Source organism: Saccopteryx bilineata, chromosome 8 (genome assembly GCF_036850765.1).
Source record: "Saccopteryx bilineata isolate mSacBil1 chromosome 8, mSacBil1_pri_phased_curated, whole genome shotgun sequence".
In the NCBI taxonomy this organism is placed as follows: Eukaryota; Metazoa; Chordata; class Mammalia; order Chiroptera; family Emballonuridae; genus Saccopteryx; species Saccopteryx bilineata.
In genome coordinates, this window is record NC_089497.1 from 53,875,852 (window position 1) to 53,891,219 (window position 15,368).

At 45.0% G+C, this 15,368-nt stretch overlaps 1 protein-coding gene across 24 annotated transcripts in view; it reads left to right on the forward strand.

The window, feature by feature from the left end:
* The window catches only part of KALRN (kalirin RhoGEF kinase), a 735,103-nt gene that overhangs the window by 346,181 nt on the left and 373,554 nt on the right, over positions 1–15,368 (forward strand). For all 24 annotated transcript variants that reach the window (XM_066240737.1, XM_066240739.1, XM_066240742.1 and 21 more), the window contains one exon: positions 1,151–1,273. In XM_066240737.1, the coding sequence (XP_066096834.1) occupies positions 1,151–1,273 (123 nt within the window). The remainder of the gene's footprint in view (positions 1–1,150; positions 1,274–15,368) is intronic.

A 15,368-nucleotide genomic window follows, 5' to 3' on the forward strand; every position in this document is an offset into this window, starting at 1 on the left:
TAACTCATCTAAATCATTTTCTCAAAATTCTAAAATCTGAGAAGGCCAGTACATCGTTAATCAAATGTCCAGTTCAAGTTTAGCATAGTAGGAATAGAGTGGGGCTCAGTTGAGTCTTGGCAGGATTTCTAACAGGTGTGTCTGCACTATTCTGGTGTAATTGTGGCCACTTGATTTAGTGTGCGTCAACTTCTCAAAGACAGAAAATGACCTGCTTCTTTTCTCCCTTATTTTTGTTGGGCTACCTGAGCAAATGCAAGAGGGATGTTAAAGGCTTTGGTCCTCCCTGCATTTCAAGGCTGTTATGAAGGGGTTGCTACTTCCCTTGTCAAGTGCCTCTCAAGAGAACATATTTTCTCACTTTCTCAGCATCCCCTCACTCAGGTCTCTGCTACTCTGGCCACCTCTGCTCTAGCTCTCTCAACACCGAGGGGAATGTCTTGAAGCCAAAAATCACTAGGTCTTGAGCCTAGAAGAGAATGGAGTCACCACTGCTTCCCAAGAGAACCATAGATACTAACAGCCTTACGGATGCAAAGAACTTACTGTTGGTTGATTGGCTGGTGTTGATTGGAGGAGAGAGGTGGACAGAAGCCAGAGAGGGCAGTTGTCCTGGCGATCAGCTGTGTTGAGCATAGCTCCAGTTGAGGACTAACTACTCTGGGCTTCATTTCCAAGATTAAGAGGAGAATCCCAGGAGCTCAGTGAGGCAGTATACCCGTAATGGTGGCCACTGTTCTGCTCAGTTTTATGGTAGAGTGAGGACCAAGGAACTGCCCTGACCTGATTTTCTCCCAATGTGTCTGACTCTGTGTAGCTGGAATAAAGGTAGTGAGGGGTTAAACTCTGCCTGATGGTCTGTGTAGCTTGTTTTAAAGAATGGACTAATTAAGGTTGAGAAAACTGAAAAAGTAATAAGGGGATATTCTGGAGATTAAAAGGATAAGCTGAATTTCATTAATGGTGGGAATGTTGTATCACAATGGCAGTGATGGAATCCCGTGCACCCACAGTGACTGAATATTTCCACCTGGACTGTTTGCTGCTTTCTGATGGGGATGAGGACTCAAGGACCCTCATGGTCACATATGTTGCCACATGTCATTTTTTCTCCCCAAAAGTCATTGTTCTGTCTTCCTCCTCTGTCCAGGTGTTGGACTGGATTGAAAACCATGGTGAAGCCTTTCTCAGCAAACACACGGGGGTTGGGAAGTCCTTGCATCGAGCTCGAGCCCTGCAGAAGAGGCACGATGACTTCGAAGAGGTGGCTCAGGTGAGATGCTGTGTGTGGTTGTGTGTGCACGTGTGCACGTGTGCATGTGTGTGGAGCCAGGTGAGAGAGACCAGGGCTGTGGCTTTGGTGTCAGGTGAGGCACGTTGGGTTACCATGTCTTCTGGGCTGCCTTTCTGCCTGATGTAAGGAGACCTTGGTCTGCTCTTAGGTCCCTAGGTGAATAGTAAACAGACCCACAGTTGATGGTCTTCAAAGAAAATCATTCTGCCAGCCTGATATGTAAATGCCTCATCTACAAGGTGGTGAATAGCAGGAGGGAATGACATTAGAAGCATCAACAGCCCAAAGCCACCTCTATGGTTGTCACTGTGGTCGAGTGGATGCTGAACATCAGTGGCTGCTCTGCTTACAAAGCGGTGTACTTTCCAGGACCCGGAGGAAGAGAGGGCACTTGTTCACCAAGCCATGCCCCAGCAAGGCTGAATGTGCCCAGAGAAAGTGCCTTTGCATCACTGGCACAAAGTTAGCCTATAATTTGCACAATATTCAGCCTTTTAGCTGAGCTGCATACCAGTTCCGAAAGGGCATGGTTTCTAATTTGGACAGAGGCTGTGAGAGAGGCCTTAACCATTGGTATTAATGGTGGAATAATATAAGAGGGTTTCTGTTCTGAGCCTCCACCCCCAAAATTTTATTCCAACTCCCTTATACTTCTCTTTTGGGAGTATTCCAAATAGATCTTCAGAATCTTCATCTTTCATGTGAAGTGCTGCTGTCCAGTTACATCATAAGGTGTGATCAGTTGTAGGGGAAGTAAGACCTAAGAATAAGGGAGGGGAGCCAGAAAGGGGATTGGTGTGGGACGGGGGGTGCTGCTGGAGTAATGAGGACAAAGTGGGGTTTCTGCCCCACAGCTTTAACAGGGACTGGCTCCGGTCCCACTCTGTGGACACTCCTCAGCACGGGTGTCATGCTGGACACTGTGTAATGCCCCATCCCCCACTCAGAGGGGCCACGAGCCCCAGACAAATATGAGCTGTAGGTGCAGAACAAGAGGGCCTGCCAAGAACCAGAAGAATCTGCCAGAGGGCAGGAAAGTGGTGGAACATACCACACTTCTGCGAGGCTGCAAGTGTGTTGCAAGGCCAGAAAGATCATGGCAGCAGTAACCTGAACCTGGTGAATGAAGGTAGATTAGACCCAACCCATGGAATAAAGCCTCACATGGACTCCTTGTGCACTGTTGGTGGGTGCAGCCACTGTGGAAATCAGTGTGGTGGTTCCTCAAAAAACTAACCCTAGAATTAGCATATGAGTCAACAATTCTACTTCTGGGTATATCCCCCAAAGAATTAAGAGATGGGATGTGAAAAGGCATTTGTACACCCATGTTCATAGCAGAATTATTCATAATAGCCAAAAGGTAAAGCAACTCTCACGTCTATTGATGAATGAATGGATAAACCAAATGTGGTATATATGTACAATGGAATATTATTTAACCTTAAAAAAGGATTCTACGTGGATAAACCTTGAAGACAGTATGCTATGTGAATAAGTCAGTCACAAAAGGACAAATGTGAGTCCACTATGTGAAGTAGTCCAGTTCATTGAATAGTCAAACTCATTGAGACAGAAGGTGGAGTAGTGGTTGCCTGCTGGGTGCCTCTCCAGTCTGTCTGGGGAAAAGGAGGGAGAGGATTGGGGGAGAAGGGAATGGGGAGTTATTATTTAATGGGTACAGACTTTCAGTTTTGCAAGATAAAGAGTTCTGGAGGTGCATGGTGGTGATGGTTGAACAACAACATGAATCTACTTAATGCTGCTGAACTTAACAAGTTTTGTGTTATATGTATTTTACCACTACCACCGCCAGCACCACCACCACCACCACCACCACAACAACAAAGAAGCCTCAACAACAACAACAACGAAGAATCCTCATGGCTACACAAGAACCTTCTGCAGTACGAGCTGGATTATGCCAGCATAGTATAGACACGGGCCCGGTGTGCCTTTGATGAACAAGATGTAGCACAGACCCAGCATATCTGAGTGGCCAGGCATTCTGGATGCCTCTCTAGTCTGCTAGGGAGCAAAGGATGGGAGAGGGATGTCCCCAGAGCCACCCACAGCCCGACCCAGCCCACCCCTCCTGTCTCCTTCCTGCTGCAGCCTCACAGGCAATGCCAGCCTTGCTTACAGGCCCAGGAGGGGCTGTCGTTTTGTGTGTTATTACAGCCAAGCGGACCTGATAGCCACCCTAGCTTTAACGCCACTTCTCCCGGTGGCTCCTCTATGTTCTCATTGATGCCTGGCATGCCTTTCACATGGGACAGTGCCTTTCATTTAGTACCAGACACGTGCTAACTTAAATTTATACTAAAGAAAGAATGGACACATTTTTTAAAGCTTATGTTTCCATTATGTATTTTCTATCCCACCAATCCTGAATAAGTGAAGGTATCAGCCTTTTAAGTAATTTTATTTAGAAATGAAATCTAATGGAGTAAAATAACGTTGGTCAATAGGAACATGTAGGTTTCAGGTGAACATCTCTAAAGCATTTGAACTGTTGGTTATGTTGTGTGCCCATCACCCAGAGTCAAATCTTTTTCCGTCACCTTATATTTGCCTCGCTTTACTCCCCTCCCCTCCCCTCCTCTCTGTGGTGACCACTTCAGTTTTGTCTATGTCTATGAGTCTCAGTTTTATATCCCACCTATGTGTGAAATCATACAGTTCTTAGCTTTTTCTGATTTACTTATTTCACTTAGCACAATGTTCTCAAGATCTATCCATGTTGTTGCAAATGGCACTATGTCATCATTTCTCGTGGCTGAGTAGTATTCCATTGTATATATGTACCACATCTTCTTTACCCAATCCTCTATTGAGGGGCACTTTAATTGTTTTCATGTCTTGGCCACCATGATAATGCTGCGATGAACATGGGGGTGCATGTGTCTTTGCATACAAATGTTTTTGTGTTTTGGGGGGTAGATACCCAGTAGAGGGATTGCTGGGTCATATGGTAGCTCTATTCTTATTTTTTGAGGAACTGCCATATTGTCTTCTCTTGTGTATTAGCCTCGTTTTATAGAAGAGAGCACTGTGGCTCAGCAAGTCCTTCTGTGCGGTCATGTCATCTGTCTCAGTGGTGTTTCTGCTGGGAGTCAAACCCAGGTCGGTCCAACTCCAGGGTCATGTTTTTACCTAACTCCATGCTGTCTCTCCTTTGGAAGTCTAGGATCCGGGTGTAGAACTCATTTCCAAGTGCCAGTTTGCTCATGGAAAGTGCAAGACAGAGAGAATGGGAGGAGCGGGTGCTGCTGTGGCCGCCCTGTTTGACATTCATGACGAGTAATCTTTTGATATAATCTACTTCCCCCTGACTCTGCTTTCTGATAAGACTGTATCTTTGAAAGAAGAGAGAGTTCTACCTTCCAAAAGGCTCTGCTTTTAGGAGGAATGTTTCCTCTGGAAAGAGGAACAGCAGATGGGGAACACCGAACCACAGAGGGAACACCTGCACAGGGCCGTGTGGTCACCGCATTGCCCTGTGGATAGGCCTCTAGAGGTGGGTGGGCCATGCAGTCTAGAAATCAATCCTGTTTTGTCGCCCCCCCCCCACTCTGGGGAAGGGAATGGGCATGGAGCTGCCTACCACCTTGGAATTAGTGGTCCACTTAGGAAAACCAGCTCTGACCACGGCAAAGGCAGATGGACTGTTTGTAGTCACCAGCTTCAGCCTTGCCTCGGTCTCCACAATGTGATCACCACACTCAGGTGGTGAGGAAGGGGGAATCTGGGCAGGAGAGGGTGCTCCTTCTCCCTTGCTTCTGTTCTCTATTAGGTGAGGGCCTCAAGGAGGAGAGGAGTAGATTCGATCAGGAATAGCTAATTCCTGACTTAGAGATCAATGGCACAAAGTGAAAGTATAGAACTTGTTCCTGGATGTTTTGGGGTTGCTGGTTATGAGATTGGGTCAGGAAGGGTGTCACACATGGTGTGAAGTAGGCAGCTGGGGTGTCACTTGTTAGTATTATAGAGGGTCATGATTTAATGAAAGAACCTCTTTCAACTTGATGATCTCACGATTATCTGATCTGAGGCTGATCTGAGAAGGGATTCTAAGCTCCCACTCTCTGTAATCAGGTTTCAAAATTGACTTGAATCAAAGCAGGAAGAGACCTGTGAGTGTGTGTTTCAGGTCCTGGAAATTTGCCCTGTGCAGAGGGAACCGGCCTTCAGCCAAGAGAGGGCTGCCCACAGGGTGAGGGCGGCATAAAGCCCCTGAACAGATTCCTCTCCACTCGGGGTAGTGGGGGCACCTGTGAGTCTCCCCATTGGTTACTCTTTGGAGTAAAGACACTTAAGGTAGCTATTAAAATAAATATAAATGATAGCTGTGAAGGATTACTGTAACGATCCATTATTTCTCATTAAACTTCAACTTAGTTTTCATGTTTATTAGCTCTTGAACACATTCTAAACAAACTCTTCCACTATCATTTGAAGATGAGGCACCAGCTCATCCTGCAGGTGGCACTCTTTGAATAGCCTACATAGAAGCCAAGGAGAGGAGGGAAGGGCTGCCGTCCTGAGCCTGACTGAGGAAGCTCCCGGCCGGCCGGCGGTGAGGTCCGGGGCCCAGGGATGCCCCCGAGTCTGTCTCTACAGGCCTTCCTAGTCCAAGCTCCCGACATGGTCTGTGCTCAGATAGAAGACCTGAGCACTAGCGGGAACCCCTCCCGGTTCTGGAACATGCTTGACTCAAGTTGCCTATAAACTCATCAAATGATGCGGGCCATAGGGTAAATGAGATTTTAAGCGATACTGTATTTATATATATGTGGGCATGTTAGGTATCATTGGGAGTGTAAATAAGTATAAGGTAAAGTTACTGCCTATAATAGCATCACCGTCAGGGGATAGATGTGTCCACATCTGCCCAGGAGGTAGAATGGGTATAATACTGTTATTTTATCTTGAGATATTTGCTGTTATGTAGTAGGACACTATTCAAGTGCCTGTGGTTGAGAGAGCAGGTGTGCATTCTCTGTCAGTGGGCTGATTAATCACCTCATTATCTGAAATGCCAGACTTGCTATAAGCTAGCTTAGTCAAAAATTATCAGGCATTTACATTCAAACATATATTATCTAATGTCTCAAAGCACCAAATCACATTTATGCAGCTAAGCATATTAAGCAGCATTAGTATAACATTTTTGAAAAACAAACCATTTAAAGGAAGATGTTTAAGAAATACAGACATGCAGTCACAAGTAGGTACTTCATTCAGTAACCTCAGATTACTTTGTTCTCTATCTGACCCTTGCTTTTTTTCTCAAACTTAACTGAAATACTTAAAAAAGTTTTCTTTTTTTTTTTATTCTGAGTCTTGGGGTCTAAATAGACAAAAATGGAAGAGAGACATTTGGCAGTCCAATAAGTCCACCTGCCTAGGGGGTGGTATAGTGACCTTTGGAAATAAGTGACATCTTTCTTTTCATGCCCGAGATCAATTATAGCAGCTGCAAATGCAAGCAGAAGGAAAATGGCCTAAATAGATGCTTTTTCACACTCCAGCTTCTTAGAGAGGATGAAAGGTTCTTAAGCAAGATGAAAAAAAAATAATGAAGAAGAAAGCCAGAAAAATGTAGAGAAATTAATGTCATGAAGTGGGCAAGTAGGAGAATGTGACACAGCAGACATATGAAGGACAGTGTTGTCCTTTGTACCTTGCACAGCACTCTTTCCACGGGGGTGGGGTGGGGTGGGGACTCAGCACATCCCTCCACAGACACCAGGGAGAAGTTGCTGGTTTGAGCTGCTGAGCGGGTCGGGGACACTCTCAGGAAGAAGAAATAGGTTTCATATTATGGGTAACTCTGAGCCAAGGGTTTTGAAGGTCACTTTGTACACACTTGATTTGGGAAATTGAGTGGAGGTCAGAGCCAATATCCAAGATACTGTAGAGAGCCTGCCAAGAACCTCTTAGCAAAACCTGAATTGCCCCCCCCCACTTTTGCTGCTTCCTGTGTGAAGCAAATGGCACATGCAGAAGAATTTGGGACTGCATTCCTTATGACTTTAAAGTTCTGGGTAGCAAATGAAGTGATTTAAAAGTACAGGTGGTATTCTTATCTCGTTTCATGTGATGGCAATGACTATGGAAAAGAAGGGAGGCTTTGAGAAGCAAAGCTGCCTATATAGATGACATTTAAAAAGTTTTCTGGACTGTGTCCTACAGAACTAGAATAATGGACTTTTGGCAGAAAACCTTATTGATCTATCTAGAAGGTTGTGAAGGAATTTTGAAATGGAATGAGGAAACTATCCCAGTAAAGCCAAAACCAGCTATGGAGGCACCGCACAGGTGACTTAGAAAGAAGCACTTTGTGAAGTTAATTCCCTAAGATTGTCACCTTAGGTTAAGGAATAATACCAGAAATCTGGATTGCAAACAATAATTATATCCTCTCTTAGAAAGGCATGTATAACAAGTGAGCTACTTTAACACAAGAAGATAAATATTTCTGAGACTTTAGGGTATTGCGCTCATGATTAGAAGATGGCAATAGAAGAGTATGTTTTGTTTAAAGGATTCTTTCTAATAGAAGAGGTGAGGGTATATCAGAAACATTTACACATATGAGATCTACAAACCTGAGGGCAGTAAACAATGTGGAGAAATAGTAGAGGTGAAAGGAGAGCAAAAAAGGAGCCATGGTTGTTATTGAAGAGGAAGGATCATAGTCTGCTCCATCAGGTGAAGGATGTGGAAAATGCTGTTAATGATTTCAGTTCTGGCTCAAGGGAAACTGGTGGTGATAAGAGTCCTCAAATTTCCTGACATCTTCTCTAAATTTTGTGACACTGTAAATAAAACATCAGATAGTTGATGAGAGCAAAGGGTACTACATGGTACAGAGCAAATCATTGTAGAAAAGCTTAAAAGAACATAGGTTATCTCAAGAGCTTTGACCTTTAGATGAAAGGGCTTAGTTTTCACTCTTAGAGCAAAAAGGAATATTAAAGGCTTTTGAGTGATGAGATAAATTGAAATATAATCTTTAAATTAGAGGGATAGAAACTTCTCTATACATGGGCTGTTTAGATCACATATGGAATATTGTGCCTAATTTTAGAAAATATATTTTAAAAAAGATATTGACAAACTGTGCTGTGATGATTGGGAGGTTTCCAGGATAGTGAAGTTGAAGTAACTGGGTATGTTCAGTTTGGGGTCAATAACTTTTTAATAGAAAGCAGGGAATAGGTTTGACAGAGGAAAGCTTCCTGTAGAAGAGATGAGGGTGGAAGGCATAGTAATGCCAATTTTAGCTGATTTTAGGTGTCACTTCTGACCCACAGTTTCTTTTTTATGAGCTTTCTAAAACCAGAACGAAATGTCTTGCGATTTGGTGCGCTTCCTGGAGGTTTTCCAATAGCGGCAACCCTTTTCCCCTTAGATTATAAACATCTGCAAGTCTTTTCCATGTTAAAAACAAATTGATAGAAAGAAACCAGGACTAACTTTGTGGGCCCCACTTTCCATCTCTCCTTCCCATCATAGCCCAGGCTCTTGAGAGGCGTCTCTATTTGTGCCTCTGCGTCCTCACCCCCTAGATGCCCTTGACCCCTGCGACGTGGCTTCTGTTTTCTCTGGCTCACTGAGATTAATCTGACCAAAGTCTTCACCTGCATGTTTTTGTTGCTAAATCCAAAGGACTCTCTTCAGATATTAATTGATCTTTTTGAAGCAGTTGACCCTGTTGACCACTTCTCTCTCTCTCTTTTTTTTTTAAAGTTCTCTTCCATGATCCCAGGCTCTCTTAATTTCCTTAGGTCTTCTGGATGCTCCTTTTTAGACTCTTCTCCCTTTCCCCCAGGATTTGTTCCCTGATCTCTCTCCCCTTTACGCTCCTTGCACGGTTTTATATTCTTTCCCAGGCTCAAGCGCTACCCTGCTCGATGGCTTCCAAGTCAGGTTTCATCTCTGACCTTCCCCTGGGCTCCTTGCCCATCACCGCATTGCCCTTCTGGAGCCCTCCACTTAGAGATCTCACAGGGTTCTCAAACCCCGTGTGCCCCAAGTTTATTTTATTATCCTCCACCCCTCCCTAGTGTGCTCTTCCTCTTGTGTTCCCTGGGCCAGTGAGGGACTCCAACCACCCAGGTGCTCAAGCCAGAAACTGGGAAGTCATTCCTGACTGCCTCTTGCTCTCACCCCTCATGAGCCCAGCACCAAGTCCTGCAGATTCTGCCTCTGTAATGTGTCCCTTTCCTTCTGTCTCCATTGTCACCGTCTTAGATCAGAGTCCAACTTACCTCTTGCTTGGGTTATCACAATGGCCTCCTGTTTCCCCTGACTCCAGTCACGGTCTCCTTAAATCCACACCACTGACTGCAAAGGTGGTTTTCCTAAGAAGCACATCTCATCACGCTGCTCCATTGCGGAACCCACAGAGGGCTTCCCGTCTGGATGGAGTTCCAACTCTTGATATTATATGCCTTTTACAATCTGGCAACTGCCATCTCTGGTGTTCTTCCTACTTCTGTGCTCCCCCTACCCCACCTGCCATCCTGCTACTCCTTTCTGAAGCAGTTGACCCTGTTGACCACTTCTCTCTTTTTTTTTTTAAGTTCTCTTCTACCCGGAGTTTACCTGAGCATGCCATGCTCTCAGCTATCGGTGCCGTCTCCTCTTTAATCCTTCCCACCTGTTAAACTCTGACCACTCCTGACCAACTTCTTCTCATCTTTAAACATTCATCTGGAGTGTCACCTCTTCCAGGAAGCCTTCGGTGGCTTCCATGGTTTGGATTGAATGCCATTTTTCTAGGTTACAGCCCTATCACAGTAGTAGTTATCACACAGTGCCATTGACTTTATGCTGACCTCATTACCCAGCTGGACTGTTCCTTAGAGCAGGAATTCATTCCCATTAGTCTTTTTATCCCAGTGCCTAGCACAATGAGCCTAACATGTAAATGGCATTTGAAAAATAAAGGAATGAATGGTACAGAGGGGATTCCTTTGTTGGGTATCTATCAGACCAGATGATCTCCAAAATCCCTTCCAGCTCTAAAAATGATGAATGAAAGAGAGATGTATATTCGTAGGAACACAGGCCCCAGACCGTGTAACTGGGAACCTACCTGGGAGCGATCCTGCCAGGATCAGTGAGGCTGCACTGCACTGGCATCAGCCTTGGCAGCCCCGGACCGGGCATTGGGAAGAACCATCTTTGAGTCAAATTTTGAGAGAGTTATTTAGACTCGCCCTTGTTTTTTAATGAAAAAAATAATAATCATTATTATTTCAGATGAAGCCATGGGAAACCAATTCTGACAAAAGGAGGTGGTATTCCTTACTCTGTCCCCTTCCCCAACCCCACCGTTTCCCTTTGGTTCCAGCTGGGGTAGGCAGCTTCACATCCTGCCTGATTGTTAGGGGAGGTTTTCATCCTCCCTCTTCATTGAATGAAATGTGGTGAAGTTTTTTTTCCCTTTCAAAAATTCCCCTCGATAAGGTGAGTAAGATTGGTCCTTTTTAAAGGCAACAAAGAAAAAAAAATGAATTAGACAAAAGAAGCATATTGATTTTATGTTCGGTATATTGATTTCGAGTCCAAAACAACTCATCTAGTCATACTTTTTATTCAGTGTGTCATGTTCATTGTTGGACTTTTTCCCCTTCTCCCTGTTGAGGAGACCGTAACACCAACAGCAATACTGATAATAACAATAGCAACAACACTTCATGAGTATTTTCTATTCTTATGTTAACTGACTTAATTCTCATAATATCCCATGAGTTAGATATTTCTGATTCTCATTTACAGATAAGGAATCTGGGCCCCCCCAAAAATGGTTAAATAACTAACCCACGTTGGCAGAGCCAGTAAGTGCTGGGGCTGGGATTCAAACCCCAGGAGTCTGGCCCAGAGCCCAGCTCTCAGAGCCTCTTGAGTCACAAGAAGTTTGGGTGTCTCTGGGATCAGGCCCGGTGGGGTCCTCCATTCCAAGCAGAACCAGTTTCCAGTCCTCTTTTTCTGTGTGGATCTGGGTGATCCCTTAGACAGCTCCCTGTTAGCACTGTGGCCACAGTACCCCTAAGTGACACTTTTCCCCTTCTGTTGAAATTTCTCTTGGTGGAATCAGGGGTCACCTCATGATCCTTTATGACAGCTTTATAATCCAAAAGGTCTGTGACAACCCAGGCCTCTGGGAATCCTGTGATGGCTCTTTCCCTTTCTCTTCCTGTCCTCTGGCTTATCTGAAACACTCACACCCACAGTCGGTGACCCCTGGCCCTGCTCTCTGCTGGAGCGTGGCCTGTTTAACACGGAACTCGGCCGGGCTTGCTGGAGCCTCCATCTCCATCTTCTAGCACAGAATGGTGGACTGCATGTGGCCAGCCCAGGGTGCTATTCTGTCTCTTTCCTTTCACTTTCTGGGGAAGTCAAGCTGTCATTAACTAAACTTCCCAATTTGCAAAATGCATCCCCATGGATAGCTCCACAACCTGTTTGAGACGTTCCTCTCAGTTCTGGCTTCCTGTCTATTGGGACATACAGTCTAGTGAAGGAAAGCTTAGCACTTAAAGTCAGTCTGTTCTTTTCTTTTAATGGCCTTGGGCCTCGTGACGATCACTTTATTTCCCTGAGCTTCCGTGTCCACTCTAAAATAGAGACAGTAACACCTACCCTGAAGAGTCATGAGGATTAGAAATATATATATATATATGGAAAGTGCCTAATAGAGATCTTGGTTCACGGGAAGTACATGGTGAACAGTGGTCTCTGTGGCAGCAGTGGTGACTGTGCTGCTGGTGGTGAGGGACTCCATCTAAGCCCCACTCCCTTCCAGGTTAGGTTATCAAGCACCATGCCATCACCTCTCAAGACTCAACTTGGTGTGCTCTGCTTGCATGTTGGCCTGTCCTTTGAGAGGGGACAGATAAGCTACAGGTACCCACAGGTTTGGCCCTCAGGCTACACATTATAGAAAAGATGGCCATTCAATGTGACCAGCAGACCCCAAACAAAGGCAACAGAGTAATGGTGTATCTTCTCTGGGGGTAAGGGGTTAGTGGGTACACAGCCTTGGGCATCCAGCAGCCACTGTGTTCAAAGATCCAGGGCAGGGGATGGGCGGCTAGGCATTTTGCATGGTGACGTCTCTTAACAGATAGCAGGGCTCCAGCCATTGGGCTACAAACCAGAGGCAGGTGGCTGAGACACCAGGTAAGAAGGGGTTTACGAAAGTCTAGTTATCAAACCTGGGTACCAAGGCAGGACTGGATTGGCTGCCTGTGGGACCTGATAGGGAGGCCCAGTCTGTTAGTAAGATGTGTGATTCCACTTGATTTCTGTAACTGAACTGGAGCTGAGCCTGCCCTGGGGCCCCTGGTAAGGGAGAAGGAAGGATAGAGTCTAGGCACAAAGTGAGCCCCCTCTCCCTGCTAGAGAGTTCTCTGACTCACTGGGCCTCCTTAGAGGGGCACTAGCTGCTTCACTCTACTCTCACCCTGTGACAACACACTTACCTGACAGTGAGGGTGACACGCCGATGGGGAGAATGAGGTTACTCTCTGCAGGCACTGACATGGTTTAAGAAGGAAACAGGGAAAGCTATTCCAGAGGAACGCTTTCTTGTCTGCCCAGTATTGATTCAGAAAGCAAGCCATCTATTACCATGTCTTCCAGTAATTACTTTCAACACCGCTCAACCTGCCCAGGGTAAGAGAAACCAAATCGACTTTCTATCTCCTCCCTCCTTCTTTCATTTCCGTGACACGTCGGGAGCATTGGCCTCCGGAGTGGGCTTGCTGCTGTGGAAGCTGAAAGTGAGAGAGGGCATATGGTGGATTTGCATACAGGGGGAACATATGCAAATTCCACCGTGAAACTATTTCTCCAAGATAAAAATATTTTGAAAACTATTTGCGAGGCTTTAAACCTGTGCTCTGAAGAAAAACATAAGTAACAACTGCCATGTATTTATACCTTTATAAGAAATATCTAATTTAATCCTTGAAATAACTCTCTAGAGTAGGTTTTACTATTACCTTCATTTTTCAGATGAAAAGTCAGGCCTACGGAGGATCATTCAAGTTCAGGAAGTAGAATTTGAACCCAGGCAGTCGGACCCCAGAGCCGACACTTCTAGCACACGTACATTCATTCCAGAGTAACAGGAAAAAACTGAGCTTACTCAGTTCTCATTTTGATTTTTTTCCAAATGAGGTTTTGTCTTTATTTTTAAATTTTTTAATTATAAAATTATACACTTTCAATATAGAAGTGCAGATAAGCAAAGAACAAAAATAGCCCACCCCTTAGTGGTCTGTATGACAGTTGCCAATACTTAGGTGTTTATTCTTCCAGATATTTCTTTGTGTGTATATGTATTTTTTTCTCTTAATGATACATCCATGGCAATAAAGATATATCTACAATGTTATTTTTCTGGGCTTGTGAAGTCTTTAATATTAAGACTTCTTACTCTTTCCCAGATTATAATTATAGGCTATTTAAAAACGCACAGGAGCCTGACCTGTGGTGGCGCAGTGGATAAAGCGTCGACCTGGAAATGCTGAGGTCGCCGGTTCGAAACCCTGGGCTTACCTGGTCAAGGCACATATGGGAGTTGATGCTTCCAACTCCTCCCCCCTGTCTCTCTCTCCTCTCTCTCTCTCTCTGACTCTCTCTCTCTTCTCTCTAAAAAAAAATGAATAAAAAATAAATAAATAAAAAAAAATAATAAAAACGCACAGTTATAAGTAGGTAAGAAGCAGCAAAATAAGCGTTGAAAACAGAGGGCTGGGTTTAAGCCAAGCATTCAGGATCTTTTCCCAAGAGAAAGCTTCAGAAAATGGCAGTTTGCAGGTGTTCTCCCAAGCCTTCCCAGTTCCCCATTGTAGGGGCATGTCTGTTAGAGGGCTGTGAGGCCCATCTGGACCCCTAAAACTGGCTTGGTGGGGCGCAGTGATGAAGGTGCTTCAAAACAGTGACATTTTTAGCCTCTTCCCTCTTCCTCCTCCTTCCTTCTCTCCTTCTCCTTCCTTCTCTCTTTCTCCTCTTTTTCTTTCCTGTTCGTCCCATCTTCTCCTGGAAGATCCTTTCCTGAAATAGGGGCTCTAGTAAGGTCCCAGGATACAGAGCTTAGCTCTGGGACAAGTGCTTCCTTGCTGTGGCATTCAGGGTTGTAGAACAAGTTGGGAGTGTCTGGGCTGAAAGGCTTTTGAAAACTTGTGGGTAGATGAGGCAGCTGGGACAGGTGGCAAGGACTAGGAACCAGCACCTATGAACCCTGAGGGAAAGGGCTTCAGGCTGTAGACTGTGCAAACCGAAAAAATGAACACACATCACCAATAAGAACAACCCACCCAGCAAATTATGTCTTTTTTTTTCTGCCAATGAATAACTGACGGCATATTGTTTGGAATACAAACCTTGGGCCCACCTGTCAAAGCTGTCACTCTGATAAAAAGTTTTATAAGTTTGTAAAACTAGCAAGGCTTGAGGTTTGAGCTTGACACCAAGAAATTATATTCCATCATGGCTTCAGGTGGCCAGATGATTTGGTACCTACTGACCTTGACACAGAGAATTTCCTAGATCCTCTCTTTCCTTACCCTGTGCCTCAGGTGAAGACTGCTTCAACTGTTAGTGCCATCATCTCCCCATCAACAAAGCGGAAGTTACAGATTCTCCCCCCTTCTTCCCTGGGGGAGGGAACTACATCCAGTGAGGGGGGCGGGGTTGCAAAGCCTGGGTAGAGGCCCAGGGCTAGCCACCCTAGCTGTCTGCGCAGCTCCCGCAACCTGCCCAGACCGCGTTTCTACCTCTGCAAAATGGGAAGAATATGTATTCCCTCATAGCTAAAGTAGACATCCAATCAAAAATGTACTTAAAAGCACTTTAAGTCTAGAGCGCAGAGCAAATGTAAATTGTCATCGTTATTATCCAGGGGATAGAGTGATGGTGGATGAGATCATGTCTGGAACACGCTCAGAAAAGAGGAACTAAAGATTTGGAAAAGATTGATGGTATTGCCCCACACAGGGTATTTCCCGAGAGAGGTGCTGACCAGTCTCTGAGTTTAACTGAACTCTTC